General features: G+C 35.9%; 1 protein-coding gene across 2 annotated transcripts; it reads left to right on the top strand.

The window, feature by feature from the left end:
- The first annotated feature begins 2,442 nt into the window (after positions 1-2,442).
- On the top strand, positions 2,443-19,632 carry LOC116081747 (estradiol 17 beta-dehydrogenase 5). Of its 2 annotated transcripts, none has more exons than XM_031358404.1 (9): positions 2,443-2,576; positions 4,390-4,557; positions 8,039-8,155; positions 9,476-9,553; positions 10,139-10,261; positions 12,107-12,216; positions 12,472-12,637; positions 16,452-16,534; positions 19,377-19,632. In XM_031358404.1, the coding sequence occupies exons 1-9, from the start codon at positions 2,493-2,495 to the stop codon at positions 19,417-19,419; spliced, it is 972 nt and encodes a 323-aa protein (XP_031214264.1). In that variant the 5' UTR covers positions 2,443-2,492; the 3' UTR covers positions 19,420-19,632. The 2 variants fall into 2 exon arrangements, with proteins under 2 accessions (XP_031214264.1, XP_031214265.1); XM_031358405.1 differs by having other exon boundaries at positions 16,467-16,534; positions 19,377-19,419.
- Positions 19,633-21,000: the final 1,368 nt, after the last annotated feature.

Consider the following 21,000-nt stretch of genomic DNA (forward strand, 5'->3'; position numbering starts at 1 on the left):
AGGTGAAAAATATTGGGGACAGGAAGTTAATCGTGTAGTACAATAACGGGGAAGGAGAAATGAGGTTTCAGGAGAAGGATAAACCAAAATACACTGTGCATAAAGAAGCTATTTGGGTCTGAAAATTGTGCAGCACAAATAAAGATACAAATAGGAAAGTCAAATATGAGATATAAAAGAATTGGAGAGGGTACTGGAAACTGAAGTTTTAACTGGTAAAGTGGGAAGGAAGCTGATAAAAAGGAAAGTTAGAAGGAATATTAACAAACATTAAGATTGTAGGAAGAGGTCTTATGATGACCCATAGTTTGTAAGTGAATTAAAGGTATAATTAAAAAGTAAAAAAGAGTTTGAACAGTGATAACCCTTGTAGATAGCTCTAAAGATACAAGTCATTAAATGAAAAGCTCATTGCTTAACACAGTTTACCTTCATATGAATTATTGTTCAGGAAATTCCCAGAAGCTATCTATTGCCATAGTTCTTCATGTCCACTATAACTAGATGGTAAGGTTCTGTTAATGAATACACCATGTACTTTGGATACAGGACATGGAGAAATTAGATTTCCACACTTGAAGAATCTTTTTACCCACTAGCTAGTTTAGCAGTAGTGGAAGATGCCAAGCTGGTGGCAGAAGAAAATGGTGTTATTAAGTACTAGAAAGTCATAATCCCTAGAGGAGCATCAACCGATTTTGATTTTCTAAGTGGTTATGTTGTAAAACTACCTTCTGAATATTTATGTTTATATTGATGAGCATAGGAGATCATTCTCTTTTCTGATATCTTCAGCTTCTTCTTTAAAGACTTAAAGCTTTTTGTCATATCAGTCTTTCATTTTCTTGGTTAGGGCTAGCTATTTGATATTCCTTTGATTATTGTGAAAGGTGAAATAGAAACAGAATGTTCATGAGTTTGAGTCTAGCTTGAGATACAGAGTGAAGCCTTGGCCTCATAAAGAAAACATGCACACAGGAAACTATATTTCTGGACTTTATATTTTATAGAGGTTTTAATTGTGTGCTTTGTAATTTTCTTGTTATTGCTGTATACTCAACTTTAGTACCAACTTCAAAGGCCTATGATCAAAGAAGGAAAGATCAATAACATTGAAATTTCAGTACAGTTGAGCAATATTTAACTATTTTGTATTGGCAATGATGATATTCTGCACTTATGTAAAAATTTCTTTAGGACCCTGCTTGAATGGGAAATTTTTTTATCCATGGAAACATGTTTCCCTTAGTAAAGTTACAATGTAAAGTAAAATCATCCTTTATTCTTCAAGTCTCAGTCTGTAGGCAAACCTTTGTAAATTTCTTTTTTATTCTCCATTCCCTTTCTGATTTTAAGATCTCCAGGGAGGGTTCATGTCTTTGTCTAGCATGATACTGACTTAAAAGGTAGGACTTACAGCTATAGGTATGTAGATTAGGGAGATCTGCATGGTCCAAGAAAGTTGGCTTACTAGATATACAGTAGAAATGGATTGGTAACTCGGAGACTTAGGTCTATTCTGTGAGACAGGAGATTCCTCTCCTAATATTTCCCAGAAATTAACAAGCTCAAAGTCATTCCAGTATAAGTCACTAGGAAGCCATAAGCACTCAGATGTACTTACTGAGTTTTAAGAATATCATTAATAGCTTTATGATTCTTTAATGTTTAGTAGTATTTATATTCTCTGTATATATACAAGTGTGTTTTGTAAGATAGGTAATTGCTTTAATAATAAGAATCTTTATAACAAGCACAACAGAACCAAGCTAATACGCAATCAGGTATGTGGTATTTAATAGTCTGAGATATCTTCAGCATAGTTAATTCATTTGTAATAATTTAAAAGAATACATGGAAAATTTTAATAAGGATGTATTATAAAAAAATAATTGTTTTGTAATCATCTGTAGCCTTCTTCCTTCCATTCTCTTTCTCCCCTCACTCTCTACTCCTCTTCCCTTATCTTTTGTTTTCTCTATGCTGTTTGGAATGAACATTATAAATATGATAGGCAAGGTTTTTGCCACTGAGCTACATTCAAGCTTTTTAATTATCTTATGAATTTCTCATTCATGAAAGTTGGGGCTAGAGAGTGATGGCTCAGAGATTAGGAGTGCTGGCTGCTATTCCAGAGGTCCTGGGTTTGATCATCAACACCAACATGGCAGCTAACAACTATCAATAACTCCAGTTTCAGAGGATTGTGTGTGATTCTCTTACCTCCATGGGCATCAGTCGTGCTTGCTGTGTATAACATAGATGTAGAAAAATGCCTATGAACATAAAATAACAATAAATAAATCACAGAAATTTAAAACACAATTTGTTCCAGTTTCCTCTTTGTACATATATACAAAGCTGCTTTCATTTTTCTGCCGAACTGCATTGGTTACTCATTACAAGGACAGCTGAGACAAGGCCAAGCACTTATTTGCTGTCCTGTGAAAGAAGCCAGAGCAGTATCTTCTCAGTTAGAGGACTGAGAAGCCATGGATTCTAAGCAGCAGACAGTGCAACTAAGTGATGGTCACTTCATCCCTGTACTGGGGTTTGGTACCTATGCACCTCAAGAGGTAATGATAGCAGTTGGGGTTGAGGGTTAAAACAAAGAGAGCTTGGGTAGGTGGGCTGATATGATATGTGCAGTCACTGAATTCTAATGTGATTCTTTAGGGCTAACCAACTCTCTGTTTTAGCAGTCTAGAGTTATTCCTTGTGCAAGGAAAAGGCAAATGACACTCAGCATGAGGAACTGATCCGAGAGCCTAGCCCCAGATTATTGTGGGTACTAAGTTTTCCTTCCATTTCTCTCCATCCCAATTAGGAAGGAAAAATGAATTTAAGCCAGCAAGAACACTGCCTGATGACTACTGATACTGAGTATATTTTAAAAAGGAGCTTGTTGGCCACTTGCAGTTTGTTTTTGTGATGTGTATTTATATAGTCACCTGTTTTAAAACTGTGCTGTTCTTGTTCATATACTGTGTAGTTTTACATCAAGTTGAGGTAAGCTGAAGTAATTTGAAAGGAGGGTATGTAAATTAAGAAAATACCTCCAAAAGATCAGGCTGTAGGGAATTTTTTAAATTAGTGATTGATTTTGGAGAGTCCAGTCCACTGTAGGTGATATGATTACTGTGTTCATGGTCCTGAGTTCCATATGAAAGCATGCTGAGGAAGCAAAAAGAGGAAACTTGTAAGCAGCACCCCTCCATTGCCTTTGCAATAGCTCCTTCCTCCAGCAGGAGTTTCTTGAGTTTCTGCCTTCACTTCCCTGAGTGATGGAGTGTGATATGAGTATTGTGGTCATAGTCTTTTATCACAGGAATAGAAACTCAAAGACAATGATCCCTGGAGAAACATATTCTACATTTTTTTCTATATTGCCTTCAATTTTATATAATAAAATGAACTTTCTTATGTGCTTACATTACCATTTTCATTTTCATCCTTTAATGCAGTTCTATATTTTTAATTTAAATTCATCCAACTAGACAAGAAAACTTAATTTTACTCCAGTCACAATTCCTACAAAATAAATTGTAGCTTAACAGAGGGTATGTGTATGGATAATTTTTTTGTATGATGTTCTTAATTTGCTAGGTATAGATATCTACTTTTGAATATACATCTTGCTGAAAGTTTTCATATTTGTTATGCAGATAAAATGTGGTGTGAAAGACTTTATACCATACCACCATCTCCTCAAGTTCCTTTTGACAAAGAGCTTTTGATGATCCCTAGGCAACTTCTCATTTCATAACGTTATCTTGTTATGATATTGAAAACATCTTATTTCATAACAGAAGATGAAAGTTGTCCATGAACTTCCTGTGCAAACAATAGAGCTCAAGTGTACATACTTTCATCTAGGATGTAATAAGTCAGCGTGGTTGTATAACATGTTATAAATGAACATCTTAGAAAGGAAGGGTGTAAAATGTGTCTATTTAAACACCTGTAGTTTTGCAAATTCAGTGTTAGAGACTTTGATATAGTCTCTGTGACTTCCTTGGGAGAAGGCTCATAGAGGATTGTACAGTGTTTCTTCTTTATGTGGTATCATATCCCTTTTTCCTATACAAATTTCATGACTTCATATACCTAGGCATTCTTCTAGCAAATATAAGTTCCTGCAGTACAAGTGGGAACTCCTAATGCCAATGATGAATCTATAATTGATTAGACTAAAGTGGTTCCTGGGATGCTTTACTCTTGTGACTCAGTAGGAAAATTCCAGACAAACTTTTTGCATTCTTCATTGCAAATGAACACCTCACTGAAGACACAGGAAAACTTGATGCTGAAGATGTTTCTTTTCTTCTTGTGCCCTAAACATTCTAAGTCATATCTATTTCTAAATGATGTTTTTGGTTGCTTTTTTAGGTACCTAAGAGTAAGGCTACAGAAGCCACCAAAATAGCTATAGATGCTGGTTTCCGCCATATTGATTCTGCTGCTATGTATCAAAATGAAAAGGAGGTAGGACTAGCCATCCGAAGCAAGATTGCAGATGGTACTGTGAAGAGGGAAGATATATTTTACACATCAAAGGTATTGAGAATATGGTATAGAAGTGAATGGTACATGATGCATTGAAATAATCTTTATATGATTAAGTCAGTGAAGATTGTTAAACTGAACATCGACAAAGTTGTGAGCTTCAGTCTTCTCATCTTTAAATTCACCAATGGAATCTGAACTACTTTCTTACCTGAGTATCAGTCCACTAGTATGTGATTTAGAATGGGCAAGAAAACTGGCTTTTTTAATTTCCTGAATAACTATACACATTTCTCATTGCTCTGAAAACCATTTCTCTCCTTCATCAATAAGATACAATATTATAAGAAAATACTTTCTGTGTTAAACAAGATATAAGTAATTAATGCTCCTTTGATATCTAGGGAGTAATTGGATGTTCAATGTATTTTACTTTCAGACATATAAATGAGACATGAATTCTTCCAATTTTAATTGACTAATCCATTAGACTATTATTTTCTTCACTGAAACAAATTTTTATAATTAGAACAAAAATGCTAGAAAAAGCAAGAAGGATATACAGGTACACTCATAAGTCACTAGCAGTTATAGCCATTATTTATTATTATGAACTATATACAATTGTGAGTGTCATACTTTTCTGGGATTGCTACCATCACCACAGAACACTGAGCAATATATTGTGTTGTAATGTTATGATTGCCACGGGCCGGCCAGTCAGGGCCTCCCTCAACCCATGGGGGGAACAGGGTCCTAGTCAGGTAGACAAGGCATTGGCGAAGAAATGACAAACAGATGTAGCACAAGGGAGTGCAGATTCTGAATGTAATTTGTACAAAATAGAAATCAGGCTTATATGGTATACAGAGAACAGGGCAAACTACAGAAGTCACGTAGGCAGGAAATGGTTACATCAAGGTCAGTGAGAACAAGCAGCTAGGTGCAAAGTGGAGGAACAGTTGTCTTTCTTCTTGGGCTGGGTTGTCCTGGCAGCCCCAAGATAAACTCTTAGGGTCTGTCTGAGGCAAATAGCTGAAGGTTGTATTTTAGCATTCCTTGGCTGTAACATAGATAATTAGTGATGGGAGCCCTACAACTTCTAACTTCTCACTGGCAGTAAAACAGTTTTTCTTTGTGTGAGACTTCTCTGATAACAAGTGCCTAACTGCTAGCTCTAACTCTTGAGACACCCTGTCTGGTAAGACAGTTTCTTAGTAAAAATTCCAAGCTAATTACAGCTAGGAAATCTATTAGGATTATTGAAACACTGTGGAGGCCAGGAAATAATGTTCAATCTCAGTGTTAGCTATAATGAACTATTTCTTAAGGCACCTTTATGCCTGAATAAAGAAAGCACACAGATCTCTCCACAGATTTAGCAGAGATCAATCTGGAACACATCTAAGTTAGGAGATGCGAACAACTGACTGAAATACCCAGGAGACAAACTCCCTTTGGAGTCATAATGCCTCTTGTCCATGATCAGGTTTTAGCCCTGATACTGTAGACCTACTGGGGTAGATGAGTGAGTGCAGCATATGATGACTATGAAGTTGTGTATAGTTTTAATATGTAAGTTTGCTTCTTGTCCAGTGCTGGCAATGACCATGTTACACAACACCCACAGCTAGCTTTGCCAAAACTCTAACAACTGCTCCATGGCTAGGCTATGCCCTTTCTCCTGCCCACCTGAGTCAACTTGGATGGAAAACACAAGACATCTTCAATATTTTAAAGCCAGCCAGATAACAGAACTGCTAGGTGAAGAATTTCCTATACTAATCTAAAAGTAGACTTTTCCATGCTCTTTGGCCTCCACCTGTGGGAGAGGTCACTTATTATAGGTGCACTGAGAGACCTACATGTCTGCTGCTTCCTATCTGCTCCATAGCCTGGTCTGAGTTCTCTCTCCCTCTCTCTCTCCTCCTCTTCTTTCTGGGACCAGAAATCCCATCTAATTCTTCGCCCAGAGATTACCTTCTGAGCTTCTGTCATCTTTATTCACCAGTTAAAATGAGAAGAAGGTTCACATGGAATTACTTGAGTATGTGATCCACTCCTCATCAGAGCAGCCGCCCCCCCCCGAGGAAGCAGAATTAGCACTAAAATACAATGGGAATAATTCAGCTCAATAAATGTCTGATTGGCCACCATTATGATCATAGTTCTTTGCTTACCAAAACTTTGTTATGTAGCACATAACTATGTGTTATGTTTCTTACCTAAGTAATTTTCTATAAACTAAAATGACATATGTTCTTCATTTTTAAATTTTTGTAATTACAGAAAGGCATGATTTCAATGTGAAAGGTCACACCATGTCAATATTTTAATTTTTTTCTTAAATAACTTTAGTGATGACACTGTTCATTATGTCATTTTTCATTAAGAGAAAATTGAACTATAGAGACTTTAAATATCTACATCTCAGTATTAGCCTAAATAATATTTTATAGTCCTCCTAAATGCATGTTTTCTGACTAGTAAGATTGTAGGTTATATTTCTTCCCCTATGTGTGCTTTTAAAAATCTTTATTTATTGTAAGTGTGTTAGTGTCTTGACTGCATGGGTGTATGTGTACTATAAGTTAGTTTACAGAGATACCTGCAGAGACCAGAAAGGGGCATCAGAACCCCAATGAGTACTAGATCCCCTCTAACTAGAGTGAAAGGAGATTGTGAGCTACCAGTGGATGCTGAGAAATAAATGTATGTTGTCTACAAGAGGAGCAAGTGCTTTTTTGCTAACACTTCTGTTCAGCCCTCCATGGGTTATTTTGAGTTTGCATATTTATTCAGATTCTCTTTATATAGACAGAGCAGCATTGCCTTTTGTTCAGGTAAAGGTTAGAGATGCTTGAAAGCACACACGACAATCATTTCATCATGAGCCATTTTACTAAAAAGATCTGAGACTCAAAATTAACCCCAACTAACAATTCAGAAAGAACAAGTACAGACTACCCAGTTTTACTACTGGTAACACAATCTGTCATTTTACAAGGATTTCAAATTGCTATTTAGACCCAGAAGAACACAAAGCATTATGATCTAGAGAACAATTGGTTCCCTACTGTTGCTTTTCTATAAACTGCCTGACCCATAGCAGCTTGGGACATCCATAAGACACTTACACACAAAGATTATTTACATAAAAAACAGTAGTTAAGGGTGAGGTCACAGTTCCTTCATATATGTTAGCCAAATACAACACATCATAATGTATATGCAACAACAGTTACAGTGTATTAGGTGCTTAAAGTCACTTATAAATTCAGTGGAATACAAGGTTGAGGATAAATTATAATTACATGAAAGTTTTCTAAACTTGAGTAATTTTCTAGATTAACTCATAATAAATAAACATTGAAGAGAGTTTTGTGGCTTGTTCAAATAAAAAAATCAGGAAGTAGACAAATATTGTCTCCCATGGTTGTCAGTGTCACACAAGTCTCTGTGTTAGGTAAAGTAAGTGAGGAAACTGAAAATTCAATAATTTAATTTCATATTCATTCTTCAACTTTTGCAGGTTTGGTGTACTTTTAATCGTCCAGAACTGGTGAGAGTCAGCTTGGAACAGTCATTGAAGCAACTCCAGTTGGACTATGTGGACCTGTACCTCATTCATTTCCCAACGGCCATGAAGGTATGCAATTTGGATCACCAACAAATTTCAACTCTAACTTACAAGTTTTCTGATTGGTTGAATTCTATAAAGTTTAAAAACATAGTTCAGTTGATTTTAGAAAAAAATTCCAAATGTCTTATGCAAGGAGCTGATATGATTGTGTAACTGGAGAGTCTAATTCATTAATAGTCTGGCATTCTAAATAGTCATTAAAATGACTCTGTTTTTCAATTCTTGTATTACTACAAAATTTTCAAAGTTTTTAAAAAGTGGTTTTAATTTTATTTTATACGTGTGTTTTGTGTGCATGTATGTCTTCCACCATATCTGTACCTAGTACCCAATGAGTTCAAAAGATGGTATTAACTCCCCTGGGCTAAGAGTTATAAACAGTTGTGAAGTGTGACATGGGTGCTAGAAATTGAACCCATATCCTCTGGAAGAGCAGCTAGTACTTTTAATATGGAGCAATCTAGCTTCATATTTGCTTAGTTTTTAATTACAGCAATTTCCATTGGTGACAAATTTAGCCTTGAGGTAGTTTGAAGTTCTAGTTCTTTGACATCTGATGGTTGCCCTGTACTTTACATCATAAAAGAATTTTTAAGTATGCCACTCTACTTCTAGAGAGATGGCTCAGTGTTTAAGAGCACTTGCTGGTCTTACCGATTAGTTCAGATTTCAACTCCCACTACCTGCAGTTCATAATTGCCTGTAAGTTCAGCTCCAAGGGACCTCACTTCTTACAGCTTTATCATCACCTTCACAGTTGTCTCATACATATACACACAGACACAGACATAGACACACAGACACACACACACACACACACACACACACATGCACACACACCAAACAAATAAACAAACAAAGAAAGACATAAAGAATACAACAAAACAAAACCCAACAACCCTGTCTTTTCATCTTTTGTTCATTTGTAAGGCCTTAAGCACCCATAAGCATGAGGAAGACTGTTTACTGTAGGTCAATAGTGGAATTTATTGTTGGTTGAAATCACTGAGACATTCTTGCTGGTCAAAATCACTGAGACATTCTCACCAAATTTCTAAGTGAAGGTGGAATTGAACAGAACATAAGTCAAGCAAGAGAATCTAAGTACCCAGAGATAATTTCTTTATTCAAACAAAATTATGTTAAAAAGAAAGAACTGTGATTCTCAAGAACATTCTTTACATTTCTACATTCACAACAAATGTAACATAAAAAATGTTCACCCAATTGCCAGAAGTTCTAGTCATAGCCCTTGTTTAACACCAGCTTTGTTATTGTGGGTAAATGCATTACTTGAGAGATTCTTGACATTTGTCTCTATTCCAGCCAGGAGAGAATTATTTTCCAAAAAACGAGAATGGAAAATTCATATATGATGCAGTGGATATCTGTGACACCTGGGAAGTGAGTACTGGGGTTAGAGAGCACAGCAGGAAGTACAGAGAGGGGGAGGAGAGTCAGAACTGTGAGAGTGAGGTGTACATGCTGTTATAACAACCAATACTCTTTTTGAGGGCATGTTTACTTTAGATGTGGGGACCATGTGTCACTGTGCTATAACAGAAATGAAGGGGAGGTTTGCCTAAAATGATGATAAAGAATCTAAATGACTAGGGATAGCTCAGAGTCCTCTTAATAATTGATACTATTATTTTCCTTACTGTTTTATTTTTTCTAAAACATAATGCCAAGAGGTGTAATTTTTATTTCTCTACAGTATTATTTCTAACATTGTGATATTTTCACTTAATAATTTAATTATTTTATGTGCATTGGGGTCTGCCCTTATGCCTCTTTGGGGTACATCTGGGTGAAGGTGTTAGATACCATGGAACTGGAGTTATGGACAGTTGTAAACCACCATGTGGGTCCTGGGAAATAAACCTTGGTCCTTTGGGAGAGCAGCCAGAGGTCTTTGTAGCTAGGCCATCTCTTCATCTCTCAGTTTTTTATTTAAACAAGTTATTATTTTGGCATTTTTTTTACCAGGCCATGGAGAAATGTAAGGATGCAGGATTAGCCAAGTCCATCGGGGTGTCCAACTTTAACCGCAGGCAGCTGGAGAAGATCCTGAACAAGCCGAGGCTCAAGCACAAGCCTGTGTGCAACCAGGTGAGGATCAACAGCCTCATATCTTTCCTGTTCATTCCTTTCTTCCTCTCCTGCTGACAGGTGCAACTGGGGAAAGAACTAACATTAGAAACTGAGCAAAGGTTTGAGATGATCCATTCCTTAACATCTTTGAATTTCTCTGGTTTCTGCCATCAAAAGCACATTTATTGTGTCAATGTCTTGTCCCCAGAATTATTTTAGCAAGATTTTCTTTATTTCAAACTGTGACTTAAATTATACATATATTTGGAATATGTTTCATGCCCAATTCTCATGTCATATTTGAGAATCCCTCAATGATTTTGCCTGAGTCAGTCAACCTCTGTGGTTTGGAAAACATTTCATTTTTAACTGCTTTATTGACATTTCTTACCTGACACATCCTTTGAAAATTTTAGTGTGGTAAAATTATTTCTACAAGACAGAGTAAATTTTAGTAATTTTCATAATTGTTGTTTTGAGAAAGAAAGATACCATAGTGATTACTACTGACTGGGAACTATGAGTGCTCTTCATGTGTGTTTATTTCTTATTTTTCTATATCTTTTCTTCCCTCCAAATTCTCCCATATACCCATTTTCTCATTCAAATTCAGTTTGTAATTCTTTATTTTGATTGATTGCTATTATATTCACATAAGTATGTGTTTTTGTAAATATACATACCTATGTATAAATCCATGAATACAGCCTGCTAGTCTGCATATACTTATATTAATATGTTTTAAGGACTGATCATTTGGTACAACATAACTTATTGGTATGCCATTCATTGGGGAAGAGTATTTCTCCTATTCTCAGAATTCCTTAGTTGCCTGTTGTTCTTTTTGCATTTTAGTAAGAAATCACTTATTGTTATTTTTGCATGTACTTGGATACATTTAAGTTTTTTCCTTTTAATATTGAGATCATAAACAACATTATTGGATAATCCCCAAACTGTTTTTTTTTTTTGCTTTCCCTTATTAATGATTAGCAAGTTTTTGTTTTAGTGTTCTACTTAATAATCAAAATTCAGTGAGTCCATTCCTTGCCCCACATCTGAAATCAGTCATGACTCACCATAGCAAAAACAGGTATTTGTATCCATCAAGTAGGTTATAGAGCTCACTCATCTCAGATGTATTACATTGTCAACTGTTCCCTCCAATGTAAGTACTCATTTTAAATATATCAATCTAGAACAATTAATGGGAAGGAAGTGGATGAAAGTGAACATGCTCAAAATGTGTAACATATTTTATTACAAATGTATCTGAAGTTTCTCACTATGTGCAGTGAATATAAGACAATTAAATTTATCTAATCATGGACCTACCGAGATGGCTCAGTGTATAAAGGGTCTTGTCTCCCAGAACTTTGATTCTTGGAACTTGGGACCCTTATGGTAGAAGGAAAGAACTGGTACCACAAGTTGTCTCTGACCACCACATGTTCACTATAATATGAACACAAACATCTACCTCTCAATAAAAATATGTAAAAATGTAAAATACATCTTACTATGAAGTTGTTCACATTTTCTTTTTTCCATTTTGCAATCCTTCTTCTCTTGCTTCTTCATACTCTATTTTTCTCCTTTGTTTGATTTATGAGACATAGCCTCTATGTGTAGCCCATGACCATCTGAAATTTATTGTAGCCTATAATGGCACTAAGTTCATTGCAATCTTGTGCTTCAGCATTCCAAAATACTGGGTTATGGCCTGAGTTACCACACCAGGCCTGAGAGTGATATATTCATTTCCAATTCCACTAAGTCAGCTGTATAATATTTTTAAATTTTTTTTACATTGAATGTATTATTTCATATAAATTGGCATGTTTCTATTTCCTCTATCTACAGGTAGAATGTCATCCTTATCTCAATCAGGGAAAACTTCTGGATTTCTGCAAGTCAAAAGACATTGTTCTGGTTGCTTATAGTGCTCTGGGAAGCCACCGTAATAAGGAATGGTAATATGGACAGTGAGAGTCAACAGAAGGAAAACATTGTTCAATAGTTATTTTATCAGTTCTTATAGTTTATTCTGAAATGAATTGGAAGTATGGAGATATTTCATTTGGGGGATGATAAAAAATTCACAATGGCTTTATAAATTTCACACACTGAGAACCCTGGCCTGAATATCAACCTTCCCATTCATTAGAAGTTTTCTAACAAATCAAAGAATTAGGAAAAACAACTTAACATTTCTAACTCTCTTCCAGGGTTGACCAGAGCTCTCCTGTTCTTTTGGATGATCCAGTTCTTGGTTCCATGGCAAAAAAGTACAATAGAACTCCTGCCCTGATTGCTCTTCGCTACCAGCTGCAACGTGGGGTTGTGGTCCTGGCCAAGAGTTTCACTGAGAAGAGGATAAGAGAGAATATGCAGGTGATGAGTTGCTGTGGATGTATATTTTATATTTTCCTGTACACACTCACATTTTATTTAATATTCAGGTCTTTAATCACTTTGAATGCATTCTATATCAAGACTTTTTTGCCATCATGGCTCCTTTAACAATAATTGTCTGCTCATTTCAAATAGGGGATCAAGTATTCTATTAATACCAATAGTGCTAAAAATCATTCTACACCTATTTATTCGATCTTTATGGAAAGTCACTAATGTAGCTTACCGGTTTATGGTTAGAGATTTGTGTTGGATGGTTTGATAACATTCAGGCTATTCTTGTCTTGGCCAGGCTCTCTCTTCTTCTGCAGTGAAGTGTCTTACTTTTATGATGAGCTGTGGTGTATCTATTCCAGGATACAGACGTCACTGAGCTTAATGGAACAAGTCTTTTCTCTCTGTACTGTTATCATCCTGCTGGCCAGTGTCCTCACATTACACACTCACCAAGTAGTTTCTAAAATCTCTACACTTTTTCAGGTGTAATCCTATATCAAGTACAATATTCCTTCTCATAATACAACTATGACTCAAGACATGTGGATACAATTCTTCCACATCCTAATGTGGACAGTGCTACATTTGTTAACTACAGAGTGAATTCTGGAAGACACAAATAAAAGGAGTGGTTCTTGTAGTCTATCAGTTTCATTTTTTTCATTCTGTAAGATCACTCCTTATACATTGTCTTTTTGCTGAAATACATCAATTCACAATGTACCATTTCCCCATTACTTTAAATTAAATATTATTGTGAATATAGGTTCCTTCTCTACGTATTCAAATTCTTCATGGCTTCTTTCTTCATTTCTTCTTTTCCTACCTCCTTCTCTTCTATCCTTTCTTTCTTTCTTTTATCTTTTTTTCTGTCTTTCATTTTATGTTTTGACCAGAAATACTGCTCATTATTATCAATGAGCCTATTTCTAAACTCATTTTTAATATTGATTAATGTATTTCTTTTTAGGGATGAGTCCACCTTCCAGATGTCCTAACTCTCATGTTTACATAAACCTATATAGGCCTTGGTTATTCTCTATGGATTAATTTGTTATAGGAATTTTTAATCAATTTGCTAATTTTTAGGGGATTTAAGTATTTGTTTGACAAGGTTAATATTGCATTGAACTTGTTTATTAATGTAGATACTGTGGCTGTTTGACAGTATTGAGAGTTTCAATCAACACTGAGAGTTTCAGTCATCATCATCATCATTGAATTTTCCTATTCTTCAAGGGGTTTTCTGTATGAATTGCTAACTTCTATAAGTTTCAAACAAAATAATTTGTACTTATTCTGTTCTCTCCTATTGAGACAGAGAAAACATACTTTTATTGATAGCTTTCTGTTGTTTCATTAGCTGCCAAATATGCAAAAATGATAAAGACATTTTGAAAGAAGAGTCTGTTATATAATATGATTGATCTCAAGGCATTTTAACCATTTTTTTTCCTCAGTGTTAGGATGCAGAGAACTTTTGGTTTCATGAACCCATTTGTTTCAGATTGTGAAAAACAGGAGACCATCATGTTGATTAAGTTGACCACATTTCATAAAGGACAATTTTCTTCATGGCATGCCTTTGTTCTTTGAAAATTAGTTATTAATATTTACAGGAGTCTTACTCTAAATTGCATTAAGATGCCATTCTTATATTCTGATTGCTCACATTTATGTATAGAACAAAACTGTGTTGATGAGATTATTTACTTGGAGTCAGCCACCACCTCTTGCTCTTACAGTCTTTCTGCTTGCCTTCCACATAGATTCCTGTGCCCTGAGGGGAGGGGTTTGATGAAGAGGCTCTCAAATAGGTCTAAGTGTTCCCAAGCCTTTCACTGCCTGCATATTGTAGAATTATGGGTCACCACATTAGTTTGCATCAACTTCATTAAGCCTCTCTTAAGATGGATGAATAATTATCTATGGGCATAGAGATATATCATTAGGAATCATTTTATTGCCATATTAGAAACACAAGAGGACTGAAGTACATATTCAGGAATTAGTTTCCAGCATACTCTCTCTCTTTCTCTCTCTCTCATTGTTATTTACATTTCGTTTATTGTCCAGCTTCAAAGACCCATCCTCCATGAGCTACCCCACCCCCTTGCCCAGCCCGTTCACATCTAAGAGGGTTCTTTCCCTTGCATACATCCATTCCCATCTTACCTCTCTCACATCCCCCTTATTTAGAGCATCAAACCTCCACACGACTAAGTGCACCCCCCATTGATGCCAGATAAAGCAATCTTCTGCTAGGGTCCTGGTTAGTTGATATTGATGTTCTTCCTATGGTGTTGAAATCCCCTTCAGCTCCTTCAGTCTTTTCTTTAATTCTTCCATTGGGGTCTGTGGGCTCAGTCCAATGACTGACTATAAGTGTCTGCATGTGTCTCAGGTGTGTGTCAAAGGACAACCATATCAGGCACCTGTCAGCAAGTGCTTCTCAGCATTAGCAATAGTGTCAGGGTTTATTGTCTGTAGATGGGATGGATCCCAAATGGGGCAGTTTCTGGATGGCCTTTCCTTCAGTCTCTGCTCTGCCTTTTGTCCATGCATTTCCCTTAGACAGGAACAATCCCAGGTTAAAAAAAAAAATTGAGATGGGTGGGTAGCCCCAGCCCTGTACTTTGAGCCATGTCTGTCTACTGGAGGCTAACTTTTTTACTTCTTTGTATATTTTATATATTAGCCATCTGTCAGATGTAGGCCTAGAAAAGATTTTTTTCCTAATCTGTACATTGTCGTTTTTTCTTATTGACAGTTTCCTTTGACTTACAAATCTTTTCAGTTTCATGATGTCCCATTTTTCAATTGTTGATCTTAGAGCCTGAACCATTGGTATTCTGTTCAGGAAGTTTTCCCCTGTGCCAAGGTGTTCATTGCTATTTATTACTTTCTCTTCTATTAGATTCAGTGTATCTGGTTGTATGTGGAGGTCCTTAATGACTTGCTCTTGAGCTTTGTACAAGGAGCTAAGTATGGATCAATTTAGATTCTTCTATAGGCAGACCAGCACCATTTGTTGAAGATGCTCTCTTTTCTTCACTGTATGGTTTTGTTTTTTTCTAAGTTCATGTGTCCATAGATGTGTGGGTTTATTTCTGGGTCTTAAATTCTATTCCATTGATTGACGTGTTTGTGTTTGTACTAATATGATGTGATTTTTAACACTATTGCTCTATAATATAGCTTCAGGTCAGGGATGGTGATTCCCCAAGAAGTCCTTTTAAGGTTGAAAATTGTTTTTGCTACCCTGGTTTTTTTGTTATTCTATATGAAGTTGAGAATTTCTCTTTCTATCACTGAGAAGAATTTAGTTGGAATTTTAAATTTAGTTGGAATTTAGTTGGAATGGAATCTATAGATTCAATGCAATCCCCTTTAGAGAGATGATGATTTTCACTGTGTTAATCCTATAGATCCATTACTATGGAAGATCTTTCCATCTTCTGAATTCTTCTGATTTCTTTCTTCCAAGATTTGAAGTTCTTGCCATATAGATATTTTACTTGCTTTGGTTAGAGCTACACTAAGATAATTTATATTATTTGTGACTATTGTGAAGGGTGTTGTTTCCTTAATTTCTTTCTCAGCTTGTTTATCTTCTGTATAGATAAAACCTATTTTCATATATGGTATCCATCAGTAAAATGCTTTAATGAATATGTGTTTACTTTCTTGAATATATTAAAAAGTATATCTGCACCATTTAGTGTGGTATATCAATAATAGACAGACTGGCAAATATGCAGTATAAATATAATAATCAAGTTTTTTTGCATGATAGGTTTTTGAATTTCAGTTGACTATGGAGGACATGAAAGCCCTAGATGGCCTGAATAAAAATATTCGATACATAGTTGCTTCTGGGTAAGTAATTTCTTTTTTAATTTAATTTTTACTAATTAATTACTTTATTTATTTACATACCAAATGTTGTCCCCGCTCAAAGAGTTCTTCATCCCCTCTTGTCTGTCTTATACTCTGAGAAAATGTCTCCATATACTCCCACCCTGAGCCATCAAGTATTTATAGGATTAGGCACATCCTCTTCCACTGAGGCCAGACAAGGCAGTCCTCTGCTACACAGTGCTGGGGTCTTTGGATCAGCTGGTTTATGTTCTTTGGTTGGTAACATAGTCCTGGAACTTCGTAGTGTTTCAGGTTATTTGTTGGTCTTCCTATGGGGTTGCCAACTGCTCAAGTTCCTTCCGTTCTTCCCCAGACTCTTCCACTGTGATCCCAACCTATATCCAATGCATTGCTGTGAGTATCTGCATCTCTCTCCATTAGCTGCTGAATAGATCCTCTCAAAGGGCAGCCATGTTAGTCTCCTGTCTATAAGCATAACACAGCAACAATAATAGTGTTAGAGTTTGGTGCTTGTCCATGGGATAGATCAAAAGATGTGTTGGTGACTAGTGGCCCTCAGTCTCTGTTCCATTTTATTTCTTGCAATTCTTTTAGATGGAACAATTTTGGGTCAAAAGCTTTGTAGGTGGGTTGGTGCCCCTACCCTCCACTGGTGTCCTGTCTGACTACTGGAGGTGGTCACTTCAGCTTTCATATTGACACCGTTGGGCATTTCAGGCTATGGTCACCCACACAGAACCTTGGAAGCTTCCCCATGCCAGGTCTCTGGGATTTCCTCAAGGTTTCCCCCAGACCCCATTCCAGCAGCTACATATTTCCATTCATACTCCTGGCCCTTAGTAAACATATTTTACTCCAACTTTTATCCTGAGGTGAGTGCAACATAAGTTTCCTTAATTTAAAGAAGAAGTCCAGAAACAATATTCATCAGAAAAGAGACAAAAGCTTTAGCAACTATTTCTAGCCTCCTGTGATTTCTGTTCTCTGTGACCTGGCAGGATGTGTGGAGCCTGGCTCAGGCTGACCTCCTGAACTTACTGTTCTCCTCCTGTTTTATGGAAATTTCTGGGTCATCATTGGTGAAAGATATGCATCCTTCATTAAAGCTCTGATTTGGTGTGTCCTGGGATTTACTCTTGAGGCAATTCAACAAGCCTGTTGAAACATTTTCAATTCAACATCATGTCATGTGCCCTGTCACCTGATTAATCCCTAAGTATTTTAAATGTGTGACCATCCATCTTGTGGACTGTGATATTTCCTCCTGGTGAAAATTTTCATTTAGTTTAGGTAATTTTATGTTTTCAATGGACTGAAAGCTCTACTTTGCTTATATTGTACTTCCAGGTCTATTCAATATGTTTGAAATAACAATAACTGGCTTAATGAAACCAAATGTAGCTCATTTGGTATTTGTTTTCTAGAATACCAAGATCTCAATGTTGAAATTGAAGAATTTATAGAGAATAACACTATAGCATGTAGAAGGGAGAACAATCTGATGACGAACTTGTAGGGAACAAGAAATTTAATTCTTCCTTGGTGCTCCAATTGTTTTATATATTTTCAGTAGAAAAAATATATGTATAATAGTATATATATATATATATATATATATACTTTCTATATAATATATACTATTGCATATATAGTATATATGTAGTATCTAATAGTATATATATACTTTATATATAATATATATACACATGTATGTAAATATTGAAAATAAATGAGGAATAATGTAATATATTTTTCTTGTCCTATTGGAAAATTTCTTCTAAAATTACATAAATATGAGAATTTATAAAAGTTGACATGCTTAATGAATAATAGTATATAATGAAATTTTCTAGTAAATTTTGTCATCATTAATACATTTATTATTATGAAGAAAGCAAAAAAAATGTCAATATTCAGACTGAGCATCAAGCAGTCACTTACATCATAATTGTGAAAAAAAAAACAACTAACCACATTTTCTTTCTTTATAGCTTGAATGATTATTACTGAATGGTAATTTTCTATACTTACCTTCTTGGATACAGCATTTCATCTTATACTCTGATCTTCCAATTGCCTTCTCTGTGGTGACTTGTATGATTATTGTATGTTTGTATGTGTATGAGTGAATGAGAGCACATGAGTCTACCATTGCTTGCATCTCATGGTCAGAGGTCAACACTGGTTGTCTTCTTCACCTTCCTTCTTGTTTGGGGAAGAATGTTTTGTTTTCCACTGTGTATTCTAGGCTGCCTGTGGGTTTTCAGGAAATCCTGTCTCTACTTCCCATTTCATCATGGAGATCTATTACAGAGGCATGCATGCACCATGCCCAGTTTTATGTGGGTACTGAGGATCCAAACTCATATCACATATCACATAACAAAAGCATTTATTCCACTCAATCATGTCTGAAGTCCATTTTTCTACTTTTAATCACATCTAGTATAATGGATGTAATAGACAGCTAGCAAGTAATTGATGAATTAGTAAAATGAAATGAAAATGATTCATCTGTATCTTCATGAAATGTTTCTTGGTAAGGAATGTGCACCTTGACTTCTTCTTTTCAAAACAAGGTAATCAGTTTCTATTTTCATTAAGAAATTGTAATTAAGAGATCTGATTACCTTTTTTGGATAGATGTTCATTTGAATGTCTATTTTCTGTGTATGCCCCAGGAAAAGCAGCATGATATGAATTTAGTTTTTGTTCAACCGTTTATACCATAACATTTAAGGTAGATTCTGAATTACTAGAAAATAAATTTGTGTGTTTCCTACTAATAACAATTTCAAAGTAGTCACTAAAAACTAAAACGATTTACTTGTCTTTCTAGCTTCGAGGACCACCCTGATTTTCCATTTTTGGATGAATACTAACATGGAGGTTCATGTCATGCCTTGTGCCAGAAGTCACTGCATGGGAAGAGTATAGAGGAAGGGTACTTTCAAAAAGTGATGATTACATATCACCCTAATCCAAGCTTCTGAGCAATTCCTGCTCTTCTGATTCTACAATCTTAAGCAAGAAAGCACAACAATGTATATTTCCCTTTTCTAAGAAATAAAAGAATCATTTTTCTTTAGTATTTACCTTTGCCAGTTTAAATAATTCACACATTTTAACTTATCCTGATCCATTTGCATCCTGGAAGGATTTACTTAGAAATGTGTGTGTAGGGAGTGAAATAATAAAAGACATTTTACTAACATATCTGATATAATGGTGAAGAGAATTATCATCTTCTGGGAAGTAGTAGTTAGTATTTATTCATAGTTTTTTCTCTAGTATTTCAGGAATAAGGAAGCATATCATGTGTAGTCTAGAAGGTGAGCCATACATATAATGGGTACCCATGGATCTCAGTGTTTCTCCAGGAACTCAGACTGTAGTATCCTTGAGGGAGGATTGACAGGAGGTGAGAGGAAACTAACCTTCAAAACACATGAAGTTTCTGATGAAGGGAAATTTAGGAGATTCATGCCAAGCATATCTCTTCCTCAAAAATATGGATCAATATAATTTGCAACATTTATCCAAGTAATAAAGTTTTGTTTGTACACAGAATTCCCCCAATCTAGTGGTGTGTATCAATTCTGGAGATCAGGATGTGCACAGGAAAAACAATGCATTGTTCATCATTAAGGACCTTTATTTAAACTCTTTAATGTCTTTTAAACATATATTATTATAAGTATTTTTATTCATTATTACTGTTATATTTTTTATTATTCACATTACATCCTGCTCACTGCCCCCTTCCAGTCATCCCCTCCTATAATCCTTCCTCCATTTTTCTTACCCTTGTCCTCTGAATCAGTGGGAACCCCCTTGATATCCTTCCATGTTAGCACATCAAGTCTCTGTCAGGATAGGAACATCCTCTCCCACTGAGGCCACACAAGGCAGCCTAATTTGAAGAACATATCCTACAGATAGTCAATAGCTTTGGGGATAGCCCCTGCTCCTATTGTTTGGAACCCACAAGATGACCAAGCTGCACATCTGCTACATATGTGTTGGGAGACATAGGTCCAGCCCATGTGTGTTCTTTGGTTGGTGGTTCAGTCTCCGAGAGACCCCCAGCATCCAGGGTAGCTGACTCTGTTGGTCTTCCTATGAAGTTCCTATAATCTTAGAAGCCACATTGCTACCTCCTGTACTACCTTGAGTCCCCCAATCTTGATCCACACTTTGGCTATGAATATCTGAATCTCTTTGGGTCATTTGCTGGGTAGAGTCTCTCAGAGCACAGCCATGATTGTCTACTATTGGCCAGCATAATAGAGCATCATTAATAGTGTTGGGATTGGTGCTTGAACATGGGTCTTAAGTTGCACCAATTATTGGTTGACTGTTTTCTCAGTCTCTGTTTTTATCCTCTGTCCTTGCATTTCTCAGAAAGGAAAAAATTTGGGGCCAATTATTGTGGGTAGGTTGGTGCTCCTATCACTCAATTG

This window comes from Mastomys coucha, unplaced genomic scaffold, assembly GCF_008632895.1.
Source record: "Mastomys coucha isolate ucsf_1 unplaced genomic scaffold, UCSF_Mcou_1 pScaffold7, whole genome shotgun sequence".
NCBI classification, from domain to species: domain Eukaryota; kingdom Metazoa; phylum Chordata; class Mammalia; order Rodentia; family Muridae; genus Mastomys; species Mastomys coucha.

Coding starts and splice junctions, on each gene's coding strand:
- LOC116081747 (XM_031358404.1), top strand. CDS start 2,493: ATGGATTCTAAGCAGCAGACAGTGCAACTAAGTGATGGTCACTTCATC. Junction 8,156..9,475: donor ATTTCCCAACGGCCATGAAG/GTATGCAATTTG, acceptor TCTCTATTCCAG/CCAGGAGAGAATTATTTTCC. Junction 10,262..12,106: donor ACAAGCCTGTGTGCAACCAG/GTGAGGATCAAC, acceptor CTCTATCTACAG/GTAGAATGTCATCCTTATCT.